General features: G+C 44.3%; 1 protein-coding gene across 2 annotated transcripts in view; it reads right to left on the reverse strand.

Annotated features, from left to right (window-relative positions):
* Positions 1–317: 317 nt before the first annotated feature.
* LOC308127969 (NLR family CARD domain-containing protein 3-like) overlaps positions 318–21,281 on the reverse strand; it is an 88,542-nt gene continuing 67,578 nt past the window's right edge. Inside the window, exons 2-14 of one of the 2 annotated variants that reach the window (XM_080493630.1) lie at positions 20,663–20,787; positions 19,860–19,933; positions 17,063–17,173; positions 15,563–15,664; positions 15,408–15,486; positions 14,888–15,095; positions 12,747–14,529; positions 12,493–12,666; positions 6,298–6,465; positions 5,851–6,033; positions 1,953–2,135; positions 1,484–1,657; positions 318–1,170 (exon numbers count right to left, since the gene is read on the reverse strand). In XM_080493630.1, the coding sequence (XP_080349756.1) occupies positions 1,131–1,170; positions 1,484–1,657; positions 1,953–2,135; positions 5,851–6,033; positions 6,298–6,465; positions 12,493–12,666; positions 12,747–14,529; positions 14,888–15,095; positions 15,408–15,486; positions 15,563–15,664; positions 17,063–17,173; positions 19,860–19,903 (3,249 nt within the window). In that variant the 5' untranslated portion in view covers positions 19,904–19,933; positions 20,663–20,787 and the 3' untranslated portion in view covers positions 318–1,130. Of the gene's footprint in view, positions 1,171–1,483; positions 1,658–1,952; positions 2,136–5,850; positions 6,034–6,297; positions 6,466–12,492; positions 12,667–12,746; positions 14,530–14,887; positions 15,096–15,407; positions 15,487–15,562; positions 15,665–17,062; positions 17,174–19,859; positions 19,934–20,662; positions 20,788–21,281 lie in introns of those variants that run through there. The other variant, XM_080493631.1, reaches the window with a different exon arrangement.

The following is a 21,281-nucleotide window of genomic DNA, read 5'->3' on the forward strand; positions in this document are numbered from 1 at the left end:
TGAAATTATTAATGGAAGTAAACGGTCATTTACTCATTAACATCTCCTAAAGTAATTGAGTAATTACTTAAAAGTTAATAAATGATCAAAAATGATTTATTAATTAAGAATTGTTAATTTTAATAAATTCATTATTTATTTATTAATAATGAAGAGGGGGGAACCACCAAATAAACTGGAAATATTTAAGTTAGTTAATATTTCTGTGTAAAAATATAACAATCTTAAACAAAAGGGAAGGTGTGAGATCCGAGCACAGACTGTTACAAACCAGTGAATTGTCAACAATAAATACACAATAATCACTGAGAATCATTCAATTCAGCTAACAGGCGTTTATTAACAAAATGTATTAATTCATAATTAATTCTGAAATCATCTCATAAAATCAACACATTCAAGTAGCAAACGACATCTAACATGGCGATCTAATCTATTAAACAGCAAACACTATGTACAGAGATAGTGTGTGTGTGTGTGTGTGTGTGTGTGTGTGTGTGTGTGTGTGTGTGTGTGTGTGTGTGTGTGTGTGTGTGTGTGTGTGTGTGTGTGTGTGTGTGTGTGCTGGCCTGGAGTGATGACTGGAATTGGTGTAATGACCTTGAATGTCCACCAGGCGGAGGCAGACGTTGGTAGGTTAATGTCAGTGGGTGTAGCGACCTCAAATGTCCACCAGAGAGAGGCAGATGCTAGAAGGTCAATGTGGTGACCGTGACGACCACTAGGGGCGTGCAGCAGCCCACAGAGGGAGAGCGCAATGGCCGGAAGCGTCCACCAGGTGGACGTCAAGAGGCATTGCAATGACCCACGCGACCACTAGAGGCGTTTGACTCGTTCTGTCTGGGGACCACAGTGGTTGCTTAGCGACCAGATAAACAAGACGAAGATAGACAAGAGAAGAGGAAGTGGAGGAAGAGGAGGAGAAGGAAGAGGAGGAGGAGGAGAAGCAGGCTGAGTAGGAGGAGGAGGAAGAGGAGGAGGAGGAGGAAGAGCATGATCATGATGAAGAGGAAGAGGAAGAGAAAGAGGAAGAAGAAGAAGAGGTTCAGTCCACACAGTGATGGTTCTGCGTCACATCCAGAAGAACCCTGGTTCGATGCTGGACTCTCACAGCGTCCTCTCTACTCTCCTCAGTGGCTCTTCAGGTAAAGCAGAAATCTCCCCCTCCAGCTGCAGAGAGATGAGAGAGATGAGAGATATGAGAGGTGATGAGGAGAGTCTCTGTGGAGCAGCCAGGACTTCAGTCCTGTCCACAGCAGCAGCTCAGAGCTCATGAAGGACCACCACTGTCAGACCAACACAACAAGCCTGAGGCTCCTCTGATTGGCTGACTGTGTCCTCTGCTGTCCAATCCTGAAGCTGCTCAGCGTTCTCCTCTCACAGCCTCACAGAGCAGTCAAACTCTGGATCTTTGTTCTCACACTAACTGTGTTTAGTAGAAACCTGCTGGAAGCAGCATGGACTCACTCCAACATCTACTGACCTGAGAGTCTGCAGGCTGCAGTCTGGACTCTGCTGAAGACCAACCAGCTGCTGCACATCTGGACCCTGAAGCTTGTTGGAACCCAGGTAGAGTTCCTTCAGGTGGGAGGGGTTGGACTTCAGAGCTGAGGCCACAGAAGAACAGCTGATCTTTGACAAACTGCAGTTAATCAACCTGAATAAAGAGAGAAAGCAGCAGAATGAATGAGGAGAACCAATCAGATGTGTTGATGGAGAAATGAGCAGCTCCACATTACTGTGTCCTGATCAATGAGCTGTTCTGTTGTTGTGGATCTTCATCACACTCATCCTCCACATGTCAGCACAACATTGCCACTCCTCCTCATGTCCACACACATCAGTAACAAGCTGCTGAGCTCAGTCCATCTCTCACTGCAGGATCAGAGTCTCACATCACAGCTGCTCACAAACATTTCTCCTTCTACAACAGTAACAGACAGTCAACTGACCCCAGAGTCTCCAGACTACAGAGTGGACTCTCCAGAAAACCACACAGCTGCTCAACTCCTGAATCCTGCAGATGGTTCTCACTCAGGTCCAGATGTTTCAGATGTTTCAGGAGGGAGGGGTTGGACTTCAGAGCTGAGGCCAGAGAAGAACAGCTGATCTCTGACAAACTGCAGCCCCTCAACCTGAATAAAGAGAGAAAGAAGTGAGATTAGAGGACAAAGTTTGATGTTGAAGTCATTGAGACTGAAGAAGGTTCAGACTGGAAGAGTTTAGAAATGTAAAGTCCAAACAGCTGAAGCCACCAGGAGGAGAAGAGTCTCATCAACATGCTGATCACTAACATGCTGCAGAGCTCAGTCCATCTCTGTCCTCCAACATCTGGATCACACCACACACACACACACACACACACACACACACACACACACACACACACACACACACACACACACACACACACACACACACACACACACACACACACACACACACACACACACACACACACACACTTCCTCCTCCTGCTCCTCCTCCTCTTCCTCCCCCTCTGCTCCTCCTCCTCCTCCTCCTGCTGCTCCTGCTGCTCCTCCTTCTCCTCCCCCCCTCCTCCTACTCCTCCCCCTCCTCCTCCCACTGCTCCTCCTCCTCTTGCTCCTCCCCCTACTCCTCCTGCTGCTACTCCCCCTCCTCCTCCTGCTGCTCCTCCTCCTGCTGCTCCTCCCCCTCCTCCTCCCCCTCCTCCTCCCACTGCTCCTCCTTCTCTTGCTCCTCCCCCTACTCTTCCTGCTGCTCCTCCCCCTCCTCCTCCTCCCCCTCCTCCTCCTACTGCTCCTCCTCCTCCTGCTCCTCCCCCTCCTCCTCCTGCTGCTGCTGCTCCTACTACTCCTGCTCCTCCTGCTGCTCCTCCTCCTGCTGCTGCTCCTCCTCCTGCTGCTCATACTACTCCTGCTCCTCCTGCTGCTGCTCCTCCTCCTGCTGCTGCTCCTCCTCCTGCTCCTCCTCCTGCTGCTGCTCCTCCTCCTCCTGCTCCTCCTCCTCCTCCTCCCCCTCCCCCTCCTTCTCCTCCTTCCCCTCCTCCTCCCACTGCTCCTCCTCCTCTTGCTCCTCTTGCTCCTCCTCCTGCTGCTCATCCCCCTCCTCCTCCTGCTGCTCCTGCTGCTCCTCCTTCTCCTCCCCCCCTCCTCCTACTCCTCCCCCTCCTCCTCCCACTGCTCCTCCTCCTCTTGCTCCTCCCCCTACTCCTCCTGCTGCTACTCCCCCTCCTCCTCCTCCTGCTGCTCCTCCCCCTCCTCCTCCCCCTCCCCCTCCTTCTCCTCCTTCCCCTCCTCCTCCCACTGCTCCTCCTCCTCTTGCTCCTCTTGCTCCTCCTCCTGCTGCTCATCCCCCTCCTCCTCCTGCTGCTCCTCCTCCTGCTGCTCCTCCTCCCCCTCCTCTTCATGCTGCTCCTCCTCCACCTCCTCCTCCTCCTCCTCCTCTAATGAAGCCAGACTTTTGCTTCATCAGTAACGACTAAACAAACCACATACTACTGGAAAGGAAAGCTTGGATTTGGAGCCATAAAATGATCCTTTTAACGGCTTCATGTGAAAGAAAAGTAGAATCAGAGTGTTTCTGTAGGTTGTCATTGTCCCTCATCACGGTGTGTTAACAGTTAAATATGTGTCCGTGCACAGTGACGTGTCTGCTCAGTACAGGGTGGAGCTCTTACCGCTCCACCCCTCACAGGTTCTACTGGAGTCACAAGAAGTTGGAGGAGCATGGAGCGGTGACGTCAGCGTGAACAGAGCCGCTCGGAGGGTCCTGGAGGCTACAATGACGTCATTCAGCCGCACAGAGCCGTACAGAGCTCGCCGATGCGTCAAGAATAAAACAGGCTTTAAGGATCCGTGGCGCCACCTGCTGGAATCCTGTACTCACCGTGAGTACAATTCTGTGGTGTGGGGGAAAAAGTTAAAACCTTGGGCTGCTGTTTCTAGAGCTACAGACTAAGAACTATTCATAGAGCTACACAGAAAAGAATCTCCCATGACATCAAGAAGAAATGATTGTTAAAGGAGAACCGTTCCAAATAAAGACAAAGTGTCGTGTCATTCAAAGCACAAAACCTTTAAACTGGAGGAGGAGGCGGAGTCTGAGTTTAAAACTTTGACGACTAATAAAAACAGAACCGCTCCACCACTGAAAATGATATCGGGGATTATTGAGGAGGAGAGTCTCCTCTGTCATTAAATAGGTTTCTGAAGTCCATAGATATTCATGCTCAGAGTAGCTAGTGTTTGAAAATCTTATTTTGAAAGGCAAATTGCGGACTTCCTGTCAGAATTAGGTCAGGGGTCCCAGCATATGATTTGTCGGGCTCGATGAGACGAACAATTGAGTTTTGGTTTGATCTTCACTACGACATTCCTACGGGCCGTGGTCACCGTTTAAGTGTTTTTGGTGGCTGTTGTAGTGTTTGTAGGTGGCGCTAGAGAGCACAGTTTGGCTCTCTGGGGGTTAGTTTTTACATTTTCTTATAATCTTATCCAGTGTTAATTAGTGTGCCAAATTTGGTGAGTCCTTGAGCATGTCTGGGGGTGAAATATATTCTCCTTCAGAGGTTGAGGGCCGTTTTTGGAAGAAGATCATACATTGAAAGGCAAACTGTGGACTTCCTGTTGGATTTAGTTCTGGGGTAGCAGTACGTGATTTTTAGGTCTCGATGAGACGAACAATTGAGTTGATGTTTGATCTCTCTACGACGTTCCTACAGGCCCTGGTAGCCATTTTGGTTTTTATAGGTGGCGCTAGAGAGACATTTTGGCTCTTTGGGGGTTCGTTTTTACATTTTCTTATAATGTCATCCAGTGCTAATGAGCGTGCCAAATTTGTTGAGTTTTTGAGCATGTTTAGGGGGTTTTATACAGTTTTTTTTTTACAAAGAACTAATAATAAGAAACATTACAAACACAACAGGGTCCTGGCCTCCTTTGGAGGTCCTGGCCTCCTTTGGAGGTCCTGGACTTTCTGCTCGGTCCCTCGTAATGGTGACATCAGCTAAAACATCTGCATTTAAGAAAAGATTTTACTGCCAGAGTGCAGAATACCCACGGATGTTCCAGCCCTTGGTTTGACATGCTGCTCTGATTTTGGCCCTCGAGGAAAACTAATTGAGGAGCCCCGGTGTTAAGGATTAAAAAAAGGTGCAGCAATTTAACGCTTGTTTAAAAGATGTTAAAAAGTCAATCGGACTAAATTACAGCTCAGGGTTAAAACAATAAATTAAATAAGTTCAAAGTGATTAAAGCTAGACCCCCTATAGATATATTTTATTTTACTGTGTCTCAATTAGAGTTTAAAAGGCTCAAACAGAGTAGTACTTTTCAGGCGAAAGCAGTAGTGTGTTACTCTAAAAGGCCAGCAGAGGGCGCAAGGCGATTGAAGGAGCCTAAAAGCTGCACAGAGGCAGCAGCATATAAAATCTTGCAGCCGAGCCAAACCCCAGCTCAAGTGGTCTGCCTCTTTGTTTCCTATTACAGGATGGAATCACACCCCTACATGACACACACTGGGTCAGGGGGGCAACAATGGCAGAGTGAGGGAGAGTTTGGAGCTCCAGCTGGGAGATCAGTGACTCTTCATCCAGGAGAGATCAGCCTGCTTTGAAAGCTGAAGGTCAACATGGAGCGTGTCAGAGGTTGACGGAGAATTCTCCACTGCAGCACCTTGCTTCTTCTACCAAGCTTTGAAATGTGGAGCTCCACACGGCTCTGCCACAGTCACAGGACTAAAGCCCAGAGAAGAAGTCTCAGTTTCTCATGGAGATCCTCAGTGTGGATCATCTCATATCAGCCTGATGTCTGACCTTTAGTGTCAACACAACTTTCACTGCACACAAACTCAAACATGGAGTCTGACCTCAGAGTCTCCAGACTACAGAGTGGACTCTCCAGAAAACCACACAGCTGCTCAGCTCCTGAATCCTGCAGCTCGTTGTCACTCAGGTCCAGATGTTTCAGATGTTTCAGGAGGGAGATGTTGGACTTCAGAGCTGAGGCCACAGAAGAACAGCTGATCTCTGACAACCTGCAGTCCTCCAACCTGAATAAAGAGAGAAAGAAGTGAGATTAGAGGACAAAGTTTGATGTTGAAGTCATTGAGACTGAAGAAGGTTCAGACTGGAAGAGTTTAGAAATGTAAAGTCCAAACAGCTGAAGCCACCAGGAGGAGAAGAGTCTCATCAACATGCTGATCACTAACATGCTGCAGAGCTCAGTCCATCTCTGTCCTCCAACATCTGGATCCTCCTAAACTCCTCTCAGTGGTTTGACTTCAACACATTCTAACTTCAGACAGTGAACTGACCTCAGAGTCTCCAGGTTACAGTTTGGACTCTCCAGTCCAGCACACAGAACCTTCACTGATGAATCCTTCAGCTGGTTCCTACTCAGGTCCAGATGTTTGAGATGGGAGGAGTCAGACTTCAGAGCCGAGGAGATCACTTCACAGTCGGAGAGTTGACATGAAGAAAGGCTGTAATGAGACACAGAGAGGACAGGACGTTGTTATGAGGACTTTGTTGGACCTCAGAGCTTCAGATCGTCTTCTCTGGGTTTGACTTTGGCTTCATGTGGATGTGAAGGAGAGGACATGGAGGTCCACATGTTTTGTTCATGTCTTCAGTTCCAGATGTTGAAGTGAAGCTGTGGAGTGGAGCTGGACGTCCTGCTACTTCTTTCTATTCATTACAGAGTGTTTGGTTGGAGAGACGGGGACAGTGGAGACAATCATTCTTCTGAGAGACACAATTCATTCATTCATTCATGGTTTAGTTTGTGAGAACTGTGGGAGCAGAGACATTGTCCTGGAGTTTGTTCAGTCTTCTTTGGTTCTAGTTTTGTACTTCACTTTGATTTGAGTCTTTTTGTCAGGAAATTGTCCAGTTTGGAAAGACAAAGGTTCCAGATGTGAGTCAGTAGTTTGGAGATAAACTCAATCACCCTCTTTACTGGTTCCATCTCCATTTAGTCTCAATCTGAAGATTTGGTTTTACTTTTGATAATAATTTCTATGATTTCTTCCTTACTAATGAAATGTCTCTGGGTCTTTCTCTTTACACTCTTTAATAGATTCTATGTGTCTTTAATAGGATTCTTCTTTTCTTACATTTCACCACTTTTATTTTTGTAGATATATGAACATTCTCACAGTAGTAGTTAAAGTATTTTTATATTCCACATATTTATTTACCACTTCTTTTGTGTTTTATAGATTCTCTGTATCATGTATTTTTCCTTTTGACAGAATCTTTTAATCCTTCTTTGATCAATAGATGATCTTTGTTATTGTTTTCTTTGTTTAACTTTTCTTCCTAATTCTGCATTTCTTACAGCTTTATTCACATTGTTGTCTAGATATTCTGATTCCCAGTCACTTGTAATAAATAGCTCTTTTCCACCAGCTCCTACTCAGCCTTACTCCACTTGACCCTACTGGCCTTGCCTCTACTCCACTCAGCCTCACTTGTTTTCCATTACAATAGAACGACCACGGCGTGGGCGGAGTCATCGGAGCTTTCCCCGTCATGCACAAGTAATCACCCCGATGTGATGCTTCACTGTCCGGTGTTTCGGTTTTGCTGGTGCTCCTGTTAACTGGTGACTTCTGCCACAAGCTGTTAGTAGCTGCTGATGTTAAAATAAGAAAAACAAACCATACGATACTTTAAATTCTAATGGAGATGTAGTTAAACAGCGTTCACCAGGACAGCTGCAGACTTTGGTTGTTTTTTGTTTTTTATTGTGTTCTGGTTTAAAAAATGGTGGGTGAATGAGCAGCCTGCCGTCTCCTCGTCTTCGCTCGCTTGGAACCTTAGTGTACTACGGTCTACCATGAAAGTACCTCGTAGCAGGGACCATCATGTGTTGTGGAAAAGTGTCAAAAGTGAGAAAAGAGTCAAGTGGAGTAAGGCTGAGGAGGTGGAGCAGCACCTTAACCTATTTAAGGTGCTGCTCTGGTGAGGACAGGTAACTTGTTTAGAACGTATTCAGGAGCAACACTGATCAGGTCCAATCAGCAGTTTTTACTTTGGACATGTCAAAGTATTTACTTGATATCCACAGTCCAATTGTTGATTCCTGTCCTCAATGACTCGCCCAGTACTGAGTTCCTCTACCACAATAAATGTTTCCTCCTACTGCCACTCTCCCTGGCCCGGTTCACAAACTGTGTCTGCACACCTGGCATCCATTAGGTGGAGGCTTTAGAACCTCCACCTTGCCCTAGCTCTGTACTCTGGACTGTCTGTATTACAATCTGTTGTCCTGATTGTTTTGTAAACAGTTGATGTTGTTGGGAACACTGGTTGTACATCAGGCAATTTGACTGTTCATGATGATGAGTAACAGTGATATGAACACTTTTTTCAGTAATGAGTAATCTAACGTGTTACTATTTCCAAACCAGTAATCAGATTAAAGTTACTTCTCCAAGTCAACATGCATTACTATTGCAGCATTACTATTGCAGCATTACTATTGTAGAGTTACTGTTGTAGTGTTACTCTTGTAGCATTACTATTGTAGCATTACTATTGTAGCATTACTATTGTAGCATTACTATTGTAGCATTACTACTGTGGCATTACTATTGTAGCATTAGCTTTGTAGAGTTACTAATGTGGTGTTACTCTTGTAGCATTACTATTGTAGCAATACTATTGTAGCGTTACTATTGTAGCGTTACTATTGGAGCGCTACTATTGGAGCGTTACTATTGTAGTGTTACTATTGTAGCGTTACTCTTGTAGCATTACTATTGTAGCATTACTATTGTAGCGTTACTATTGTAGCGTTACTATTGTAGTGTTACTCTTGTAGCATTACTATTGTAGCATTACTACTGTGGCATTACTATTGTAGCATTAGTTTTGTAGAGTTACTATTGTGGTGTTACTCTTGTAGCATTACTATTGTAGCATTACTATATGAGCGTTACTATTGTAGTGTTACTATTGTAGCATTACTATTGTAGCATTACTATATGAGCGTTACTATTGTAGCGTTACTATTGTAGCATTACTATTGTAGCATTACTATATGAGCGTTACTATTGTAGTGTTACTATTGGAGCGCTACTATTGGAGCGTTACTATTGTAGTGTTACTCTTGTAGCATTACTATTGTAGCAATACTATTGTAGTATTACTATTGTAGCATTACTATTGTAGCGTTACTATTGAAGCGTTACTATTGTAGCATTACTATTGTAGCCTTATTACTGTAGAATTTCTATTGTAGTGTTACCATTGGAGCTTTACTATTGTAGCATTACTATTGTAGCATTATTACTGTAGAATTACTATTGTAGCATTGCTATTGTAGCATTACCATTGTGGCGTTACTACTGTAGCAATACTACTGTAGCAATACTATTGTAGCATTACTATTGTAGCATTACTATTGTAGCATTACCATTGGAGCATTACTATTGTAGCATTACTATTGTAGCATTACCATTGGAGCTTTACTATTGTAGCATTATTACTGTAGAATTACTATTGTAGCATTACTATTGTAGCATTACCATTGTGGCAATACTATTGTATAGTTACTATTGTAGCATTACTATTGTAGCATTACTATTGTAGCATTACTACTGTGGCATTACTATTGTAGCATTAGTTTTGTAGAGTTACTATTGTGGTGTTACTCTTGTAGCATTACTATTGTAGCAATACTATTGTAGCGTTACTATTGTAGCGTTACTCTTGTAGCATTACTATTGTTTTATTACCATTGGAGCTTTACTATTGTAGCATTATTACTGTAGAATTACTATTGTAGCATTGGTATTGTAGCATTACCATTGTGGCAATACTATTGTATAGTTACTATTGTAGCATTACTATTGTAGCATTACTATTGTAGCATTACTACTGTGGCATTACTATTGTAGCATTAGTTTTGTAGAGTTACTATTGTGGTGTTACTCTTGTAGCATTACTATTGTAGCAATACTATTGTAGCGTTACTATTGTAGCGTTACTCTTGTAGCATTACTATTGTAGCAATACTATTGTATAGTTACTATTGTAGCATTACTATTGTAGCATCACTATTGTAGCATTACTACTGTGGCATTACTATTGTAGCATTAGTTTTGTAGAGTTACTATTGTGGTGTTACTCTTGTAGCATTACTATTGTAGCAATACTATTGTAGCGTTACTATTGTAGCATTACTATTGTAGCATTACTATTGTAGCATTACTATATGAGCGTTACTATTGTAGTGGTACTATTGGAGCGCTACTATTGGAGCGTTACTATTGTAGTGTTACTCTTGTAGCATTACTATTGTAGCATTACTATTGAAGCGTTACTATTGTAGCATTACTATTGTAGCCTTATTACTGTAGAATTTCTATTGTAGTGTTACCATTGTAGCTTTACTATTGTAGCTTTACTATTGTAGCGTTATTACTGTAGAATTACTATTGTAGTGTTACCATTGTGGCATTACTATTGTAGCATTACTATTGTAGCATTACTATTGTAGCATTACTATTGTACCGTTATTACTGGAGAATTACAATTGTAGTGTTACCATTGTAGCATTACCATTGTAGCGTTACTACTGTAGTGTTACTGTTGTAGCGTTACTATTGTAGCGTTATTACTGTAGAATTACTATTGTAGCGTTACCATTGTAGCATTACTATTGTGGCGTTACTATTGTAGCATTAATATTGTAGCATTACTATTGTGGCGTTACTACTGTAGCATTACTATTGTAGCCTTACTATTGCAGCATTACTATTGTAGCCTTACTATTGCAGTATTACAATTGTAGCATTAGTATTGTAGCATTACTATTGTAGCATTACTATTGTAGCCTTACTATTGCAGTATTACAATTGTAGCATTAGTATTGTGGCGTTACTACTGTAGCATTACTATTGTAGCCTTACTATTGCAGTATTACTATTGTAGCCTTACTATTGCAGTATTACAATTGTAGCATTAGTATTGTAGCCTTACTATTGTAGCCTTACTATTGTAGCATTACTATTGTAGCATTACTATTGTAGCATTACTATTGTAGCATTACTATTGTGGCATTACTATTGTAGCATTACTATTGTGGCGTCCAGCAGGATGAGTTTCTTCTCTACAAAGACACTTTATTATTAAACAGAAGCGGCTGCTCGTTCTCTCCTCCAAACTAACAGACACACAGAGAGCATGCAGTCCGACCTGACCCGCCCCCTTCTCCACTCTCAGCCAATCACAGACAAACTCACTCTCACTAATTCAGGTGACACAAAAGAATTGGAACCAAGAAATGTCAACACTAAACCATATCATTGCAACAAGAACTGCAGAGATGTTGAACTCTTTTTGTATTTTTTTTCTTTTTCAATCAATCAATCAATCAATCAATCAATCAGATACTTTGTTTGCCCCAGAGGGGGGTAATTAAAAGGTCAGATAGAGCAGACAGTGCAAATATATAAATAGATCACTAGTTTAATGAAGGTTAAAGGTTAAATATGTATCAGCAGGAGGCCAGGCAGTGATCAGAACTGAGTTTGTGGCAAAAAAGGAGTAACTAGTAATCAGTACTTGGATTACTTTTTCAAACTAACTGTGGCAACACTGATTAGTATTGATCAAAGAGTCATGACTCATGAACAAAACATGGAATCTGATGTGCATCAGAAAACCTCGGGGCACCACCTGTTTAACAGGAAATGATGCCAATTTATATCAGTCTCATCAAGATGTACTGTACAAAACTATTCATTTAGAATTTCAATTCATAGTTAAATTAATAACAATTAACACAATTAATCATAAAGGATGAAGAATTTCAGAGTTCCTGACATAGAAGAGGTCGACATTTCATTCACCTTTCTACACATTAATAAGACAGCAAGTAGTGACAGTAGGATTCCTAAGATTATATTCATTTAAAATGAGAAGAAGAAAACTACACAGATTCTGTGTGAGGGTCAGAAAGTAAAGACAGTGGTTCATGAAGCTTCATCTGGCCATCACTAGAATAAACTATTCTATTCTATTTTGTCCCGTCGCTGTGCTTCACTCCACTGATTTGACTGGTTGCTTCATAAGAAGTACTGCTCACTGTGAGGCTCTTGCCTCTGCTCTCTCATCCTCCTCTCTTTCCTTGGTGGATCCTCAGCCTCCTAAGTGATGATATTTTCATCCAGCCACAGGAGCACACCTGAAGTGAGTGTCCTGCTGCTGCTGGGCTTGTCTCATGTGTGGTGTTCTTGCTCGTAGTCGTGTCGGTGTCAGAGTCTGAGGCAGAACTCTGTGACATGGAGCATCACAAACACAGTGAGTGGAGGAAGTAAAGCTGCTGCTCTCCACCTGAACTTACACTGGAAACTTTACTGTGTAGTTTTACTTCCTGATTAATAGAGAAGAAAATATCAAGAGGCTGCAGTGTTCTACTGAGATGTTTTACTGATGTTCTAGAGATGTGAGCAGGAGAACAGAGAGTGGTGGATATTAATGATCAATAATGTCAGAACCTGAGAGCTTCCAGTTTACAGTGAGGACTCTCCAGTCCAGCCGACAGCCGCTTCACTCCTGAATCCTGCAGGTTGTTGTCACTCAGGTCCAGATGTGTCAGACTGGAGGACTGAGAGCTGAGGACTGAGGACAGAGCTCCACAGCTTCTCTCTGACAGACCACAGCAGCTCAACCTGAAGAAGAAGCAACAATGAAAACCAGTTCAATGTTTGTCATGGACTCAGTTCTACATATTTGTTCATGACCCACGTACACAGCTTTGTTGGAGGCTTTGACCACTGGCAGCAGCTTCAGAAGAGCCTCCTCTGAAGCAGAGTATTTCTTCAGGTTAAACTCCTTCAGATCTTCTTCTGATGACAGTAAGATGAAGACCAGAGCTGACCACTGAGCAGGAGACAGTCTACCAGTGGAGAGACGTCCTGATCTCAGGGACTGTTGGATCTCCTCCACCAGAGAACCATCGTTCAGTTCATTCAGACAGTGGAACAGATTGATGCTTCTCTCTGCAGACAGATTCTCACTCAGCTTCTCCTTGATGTACTGGACTGTTTTCTGATTGGTCTGTGAGCTACTTCCTGTCTGTGTCAGCAGACCTCGGAGGAGACTCTGGTTGGTCTCCAGTGAAAGACCCAGGAGGAAGCGGAGGAACAAGTCCAGGTGTCCATTTGGACTCTTCAAGGCCTCGTCCACTGCTCTCTGATGGAGAGGGTGGAGATTGTTCTTCATCAGGACTGTTTGTTGTTCATCCAGGAGGTTGATTCCAGAGTCGATGAAGGTCTGATGGACATGAAGAGCAGCCAGAAACTCCTGAAGACTCAGATGGATGAAGCAGAAGACCTTGTCCTGGTACAGGCCTTGCTCCTCTTTAAAGACCTGTGTGAACATTCCAGAGTACAGTGAGGCTGCTCTGAGATCCAGGCCACACTCTGTCAGGTCGGAGTCATAGAAGATCAGATTTCCTTTCTGCAGCTCATCAAAAGCCAGTTTTCCCAGAGACTCCACCATCTCCCTGCTCTCTGGACTCCAGTGTGGATCTGTGGCAGCTCCTCCATCATACTTGACCTTCTTGACTTTGGCCTGGACCACCAGGTGGTGGATGTACATCTGAGTCATGGTCTTGGGCAGCACTCCTCCCTCTCTGCTCTTCAACACCTCCTCCAGAACTGTAGCAGTGATCCAGCAGAAGACTGGGATGTGGCACATGATGTGGAGGCTTCGTGAGGTCTTGATGTGGGAGATGATCCTGCTGGCCTGCTGCTCCTCTCTGAACCTCCTCCTGAAGTACTCCTCCTTCTGTGGGTCAGTGAACCCTCGGACCTCCGTCACCATGCCCACACAGTCAGGAGGGATGTGATTGGCTGCTGCAGGTCGTGTGGTGATCCAGAGGCGAGCAGAGGGAAGCAGGTTCCCCCTGATGAGGTTTGTCAGCAGCACATCCACTGAGGTGGACTCTGTAACATCAGTCAGGATCTCAGGGTGCTGGAAGTCCAGAGGGAGTCGACACTCATCCAGACCGTCAAAGATGAAGACCACCTGGAGGTCTTCAAAGCTGCAGAGTCCTGCTTCTTTGGTTGGAGAGAAGAAGTGATGAACAAGTCCCACCAAGCTGAACTTCTTCTCCTTCAGCACATTCAGCTCTCTGAAGGTGAATGGAAATGTGAAGTGGACGTCCTGGTTGCTTTGGTCTTCAGCCCAGTCCAGAGTGAACTTCTGTGTCAGGACTGTTTTCCCAATGCCAGCCACTCCCTTTGTCAGCACTGTTCTGATTGGTGGAGAGCTTCCAGGTGAGGCTTTAAAGAGGTCTCCTGGTCTGATGCTGCTTTCTGCTCTGGCTGCTCTCCTGGATGCTGTTTCAATCTGTCTGACCTCATGTTCCTCATTGACCTCTGCAGTCCCTCCCTCTGTGATGTGGAGCTCTGTGTAGATCTGCTTCAGGAGGGTGGACTCTCCTGCTTTAGAGAGCCCCTCAAACACAACCTGGAACCTCTCCTTCAGGGCACATTTCACCTTCTGTTGGCAGACTCCAGCAGAAGCTCCTGAAAAGAAGAAAGCAGGAATGAGTTGAGTGTGTTTGACATTGAATGTGAAGATGACAGTGTGTTAGTGGAGATGTTTCTCCTCCATCAGCTCCATCCAGCTCCTCAGTGGAGACCAAACAGCCTCTGATCTGATGCAGATGTTTGCATCACATGAGCAGCAGAGTTCAGGAACTCTCTTTGTGTCTCCTCTTCTCTGCTGCTTGTTTTGGACTTTCTGCCTGTTTCACACTTTCTGTGTCTGACCTGGAAATGACCTGTGTTCTCTGGATGGACTCTGTTTCTGACTGCTTTCTGCTCCAGCTGAGAACATTTCAGCTTCATCTCCATCCTGTGAAATGAGATCAAATCCTCTTACTGCTCCTCAGACGCTCAGCCAGCTCCTCCTGCTTCATCCTCCTCAGGAAGTCCAGGGTGATCCTCAGAAATGACTCTCTGCTGCTCCTCTGCTCTTCATCCTCATCCTCCCTCTCACTCTCTGAGCATGCTGGGTAATCTGGACTCAGGAGCTTCTTCATCTTCTTCAGCTCCTTCTTCATGAAAGTCACCATGTGGTCCTCCAGCAGCTGGAACAGAGAAACATCTGGAGTTGACTTTGAGCTGAAACTGAAGCCAGATTGAGATGTGAGTGTAAATCCAGTGCAGAGAGCAGGATGGACAACATGTGAAGCCAAATCACACTTCATGTGGGATCTCCAGCAGAAGCAGCTTCAAGCATCAGTGAAGACTGGAAGCTGGATGAAGGTTGGACTGTTTCACTTTGGACCTGAATGGATCTAATAAGCTGAGTGTCTGTTTCATGTTTCAGCTGGAAGCCACAGCAGCTTCTTCTGTCTCATGATGTGACAGTAAAGTGTTGAATGGAGACGTGTTCTCACCATAAATGTGGAGTCCAGATGTCTTTGATGCTGAGGGGCGGAGCCACCAGGGAGAAGCTGGGAGCTCTGCTGGCTCACGCTGCAGAAACATGTTGACTTTGTTAAAGCTGCTGTGTGGTGTGATGAGGAATCCTGAGACAAACACTGATTCTCACCCCTCATCACCACTTCCTGCTCCACATTTAAAGAGTAAGGATTGGTCCTTAGACCGGTCACTCTTCATGGACACACAGCTGGATGGAAACCCAGAGTCAGAGCTAAAAACAAACACAACATCAGGAACAGACTGACTGGAACAATGGAAGATACATGGAAGAACTGAGACTTTGATTCTCTAAGTCAGACTTTGTGAAAATACTGTGAGGATATTTAATAGTTATAAACTGTAGTTCCACATTTAAAGTCACTCTACCAGAAAAACAATCTTCAAAATGTACTTCCCATAAAACATGTCCCTTCTGCAGAGAGAATAAACCAAAACACCAAAACAAGACCATCAACACTCATTTGGACTCATTTCCAACCTGCAGTTTCCCAAATCGATCCACCAAAGTTGATGTTTACAAACAAAACATCAAACTGTGTTGATGTTTCCTAACTGACATCATCTTGGGAAATCTGCCACAAGGGTTTCTGGGATATCAAAGATGGCGTCGCAGAAGCTGAAGCAAAATGATCAACATTGGACCGATTCAGCCCAAAATAAAAGACTGGACTTTCTCAGAGAAAGAGGATTAGAACCTCCAGAATATTCTTAAATGTTGTGAAACTGATCATTAATCAGCAAGAGGTCAACACACTGGTATGTTCCTTTAAATTTAAATGCTGGAATTATGTGTTTGTGTGAGTGTCATGACCAATTCCATTCAGAAAGGTGTTAATGTATCAGAGATCAACATCAACAACTGGAACTGGATCCTACATGTTTCATGTTTCCCAAATGGATTCTGGTTGAATAACTTCAAAGTTAAAAGTCATTCAGTTCAAATCTTTTCCATCCCCCCCATCTCCCTCTCCTCTGGTGTTCCCCAGGGCTCTGTACTTGGTCCCACCTTCTTCATTGTCCATCTCCTCCACTTGTCCATATTTCTCATAAATACATCATGAAGTTTCTTTGCTATGCAGACGACACTCAGCTCTACGTCTCCACCAAACCAACTTCACCCTCCCACCCACCTCCATCAGTGACTATCTACAGGACATCAAGTCCTGGTTCTTCTTCAAATTGATCAAACTCAGCAGTGATAAAGAAGTTCTCCTCATATGATTCAGGTCCATTAAAGGTCCTAGTTTGTCCTCCATCATGGACAGCTCCTCTGGTTCCCCTCCAGTCAGGGTGAGGAGTCTGGGTGTCTTCCTCGACAGCACTCTGTTATTTCCAAACCACATCAATAGAATGACTGAGTCAGCATATTTCCACCCTGGTAACATCAAGCACTGTTGCTCCTCCCTCTCACCCAGCAGCATCTCCACACTGCTCCACACCCTGGTCACCTCCACCTGTTTCCTTCTCTCTGGTCTCCCTCTCAAATCCTCCAGAAACTCCATCTGGACTAAAACTCAGTTCCCTAAAATACTGGAAGTGAATCCTAGAGTGAGCACAACTTCTCTCACTCTGGTTTTGAGGAAATAAAAGAAAAGAAAGAGTTTCTTACTTTGTGTCTGAAGGTCCAGGTTCAGCACTGAAGTGTGGTGGATGATCATTGGACCGGTCACTCTTCATAGACAAGCTGCTGGATACTGTTGTGTGTCTGAGCTTCTCACCTCTACACACACACACACACACACACACACACACACACACACACACACACACACACACACACACACACACACACACACACACACACACACACACACACACACACACACACACACACACACACACACACACACACACACACACACAAAATGTTGTATTAGATCAACAGATCACACTTAGTTCTTCTCATTTCATTTCCTGTTTTCAACTAAAGAACTTTAATGTTATTTTCTTCTGGAAAAGTTTTCAGGAATTGATCAGTACAAATATGTTTGATGAAAGAACTTCAATAACCTTCATGTCATTTCCAATCTGCCATTTGTTTCAAAGATCCTAGAAAAGTAGTAGCATCTGATCTGGACTCTGACTTTTCCCACAATAATCTGTATTCTGAATTTCTCCTCTTACAGATTAAACTTGGATTAGAAAGGCCCACAAAGCAACATCAAGTGAGCGGCTCTGCGGTGAAGCCTGGAAGAGCATTAAAATAGAGGAAACCCAGCGAGCGCCTGCTGACGTCATGAGTTCACAACTTCAGCCAGTCATTGCCTGCAAAGGCTTTTCAACAAGTGTGAGAGATGAAGGATTGATTCTCTCTTATTTCATTGGTTCAGTGACTTTTGAGCCTCTGACATGAAGGGATTGTGTTCAAATCCTTTAGTTCCTCACATTGTTATGGGATGTTTTAGTTGAAGCCACTGAATTAAAGCTGAAGTCTGGAGGGTTTCATTTCTATTTCCTGTGGTAATATACAGAACAAAATGAGACAAACTTTGTCTCTGGACAAATCTTTGTGGACCAAACTGTAAGTTAGTGATGTGGGACGTTTGGACTTCAGTGTCATGTGGAGACGTCCACTTCCTTTAAACTCCCTGTTGGAAAGGTGACACTGCTCTAACCTTGGATCAGGTTAAGAGGAGTTAGAAACTCTGACCTGAAAGACAACACATGGTCTTCTAGTCTTTGTCCTTTCCACTGCTTGTCCTCGTGTCTTTCATGATCACATTGGGACTGATCATGGGGACGGTGGTATGTCTCTGCACCTCATGTCCTTTACTGCAGCTCTTTTTCTGCTGCCTGTTGAAATCACTTCAGCTCACTTTGGATGACTTGAAATCACTGAGCCTTGAGACGTGTCAATACAGCAGAGCCACTTTTACTACATTTCATCTTTCTATGGAGTTTACATTTAGTGTCCATTCTTCTGTTTGCTGTTTGACTGTGTAGCAGAATAGTCCTGTCTGGGACAAGACTAAGGTGGTTTAAGTCTCTGGCTAAGAGGGAGGCGTAAACCAATCAGGGCAGTCCACCCTACTATAAAGCTGGGGGCTGGTCTCCTTGTGCGCCCTCTCTCTCCAAAGCTGAGGGCACGCCCCTGTCGGTCGCTCCGCACTTCCGGAAACATCGTGACTCTCAGAGCTGGTTGAACCCGCATCACGTTGTGGATTGCTGCTGGTAGATTGCGCTTTTTGTCCAGTTATAGCCTCTCAAGGCACGGAGGCGACCCGTATATTAAAGCTCGCTAATGTTGTAGGAAGCTACGGGTGGCTACAACGCTCAGACGTGCTTTCCCTCCCAGGTGTGGCACACCGCGTCCCTGAGGTATGTAGCCTAAATGGTGCCAGTCAGTAAATGATGTGTTTGGCTCTCGATGTGAGCTTCCCCTGTGATCCCTGTTTACATTTAGTGGCTGCATTGGAGAGCTCCGGCTGCTACTGGGCCGGTGCACCTCGCCGCTGCTTTGCCTACCAGCTACTTTGCCTACCAGCTACTTTGCCTACCAGCTGTTCTGCCTCACTACGGCCTCACCGGACTTCCAGCCCCACTCCTAGCCGTGTAAACTTCAGCCTCACCTCGGCTGCCGGGCCGGCCACGGCTGGGCCGGGTTCTGCCCGTTCTGGTTTTAACCTTTTGTGTCAAACCACTGCCTTAAGTTGAGCTTCCGCCTCATTTTAAAATGTGTACGCAGTGGGGTTACACTGTTTTCGGTTTATGTTGTTGTGGTTGACTTTCTGTTATGTTTATTGTTTTGGTTTAACGTTCAGTTTGTGTAGATAACCTCATTTTGTTTAGTTAAAATATCATTTCCTTTGTACTTGCTGTATAATATTATAGGTGGCTGTTTGTCATCTATCATATTGTCTTTGATTTTCATTTCCTTTTTTTCCTTTGAGTGTTCCCTATTCATTATATCCCTCCATTTCAGACGCTGAGCCCCTACGGTGGTGGACTAGAGTCCGTGGTGGTGGTACCCCTCTTCTTGTGTGTGTGTGTGTGTGTGTGTGTGTGTGCGTGTGTGAGTGAGGCTAGCGTTCACCCGGTGACCTCCCCCTGGGATCCACTCACCCCCGTCGACACACTGCCCCGAGGTAAGCCGGCTCTCATCTGGAACACCTCCCCCTTTATTTTACGAGTGTTTTTGTGGGTGATTTCGTAAATTGTTAATAAGAAGATATCATATTGTCAAGGAACCACGTCTCTTGCCTCTTGGTATAACGGACCTGTGTGCCTCTGAAGAAGTGATCAGAAGTGGAACAATTCCTGGGGTGAAATTCCCCGGGTGGCGTTGTCAGCAACTTGCTGAGTCTTTGGGACAAGTTTCCACTCGGCTCTATGCTCCCCCACAATTTTAGTTATCCAGCCCCCCAATTCCGCCACAACTGAATGCAGGAGGGGGGGACGTCTCTTACCTGTCCACACACTCTGGTGGGTCTTCTTCATCCACGTCACACATGTTGAGTCAGACAGAGAGAAACACACCAACCTGCTCAACACACACACACACACACACACACACACACAGAGGAGATCATGTGTGTGGTGCAGCAGGAAACAGAAACCCACATCCTGGTAGTTCCAGTTAGAGACGGTATCATTCAGTAGACTGAGATCAGAGAGCGACAGCCGAGACAAAACAGAGAAAGAAGAAAAACAAGAAGCATAAATAATGAATAAACAGAGGAAATAAGATGAGAGAAGAAAATATAGAAACATGGAAAATACAACAATCAATAGGATTAATGTCAGTTGGAGGTTTCAGGGAAAAAATGAAGCGTCTGGATGATAAATAATGAGATGATTGAGTCGTGTGTGTGTGTGTGTGTGTGTGTGTGTGTGTGTGTGTGTGTGTGTGTGTGTGTGTGTGTGTGTGTGTGTGTGTGTGTGTGTGTGTGTGTGTGTGTGTGTGTGTGTGTGTGTGTGTGTGTGTGTGTATCAAGGGTTGGTTTGAATGTTTTAGACTGACAAACATGAGCCAATCAGAGTGAAGGAGGGCTGAAGCCCCGCCCACTGCTGAATGTTTTCAGAGTTTCTTCATGGAGAAGAAAAGAAGTGAAGGAAGGAGTTAAATGGAGGATGAAATGTTTGTCCAACAGGTGAAGAAGAAGAAAGCAGCTGTCAGAGGTTTGTGATGGTGTGAATGAAAGAGAAAAAGAGAAGTTAGAAAGTCTTTTGCTCCGTTGTGGAAGCTTCTAAAGAGCTGACAGATTCTCACCTGAACTCTCTTCACTTCTTCTTACAGACACTTTTCCATGTGTGAGGAAACTTGTGGAGAGAAGAAGCTGCTCTTCGTCCGTCTCAGTCCGTCTCTGATGTCTGACAACCTCAAAGTTCTCTTTCCTGCTCTGACACACCCAGAGGAGGACGTTACTGAGAAAACCTGTTTGAAACCGGTTTGGTGCACTTACGTCGGGGGTGGAGTCAGAGGGGGTGGAGCTTCACCTGTTTGGCCTGACAGCTTCAGTCTGTGTGGAGAAACAAAGACTCTCCACTCCACTCACCGTCTGTCTGCTTCCACCACTTCTACACTCTTTTATTTTCATTCTATTTACACGACAGAGTCTTTTTCAAAAGGAATCTGGTCTCTTGTGAAAACCACTTTGAAAAAAACAACAAATGAAAAAGAAAAACAAGCACAAACTAGTAATGTGGAGAAAACACCTTACAACAGCAAAGATAAAAAAACCTTGAATGACCAGAGGTTTAAAATTTTTAAAAATACATGAAATTATATCTGAAAAGGAGCAAAAATGTTGAATTGACTTAATACATTTTAAAGATAAAATATGAAACTGCTCCAAACAGCTGCTAATGAAACGTTGACCAGCCTGGAT

The sequence above is a fragment of the Lipophrys pholis genome (genome assembly GCF_963383615.2).
Source record: "Lipophrys pholis genome assembly, contig: SCAFFOLD_35, whole genome shotgun sequence".
Lineage (NCBI taxonomy): Eukaryota > Metazoa > Chordata > Actinopteri > Blenniiformes > Blenniidae > Lipophrys > Lipophrys pholis.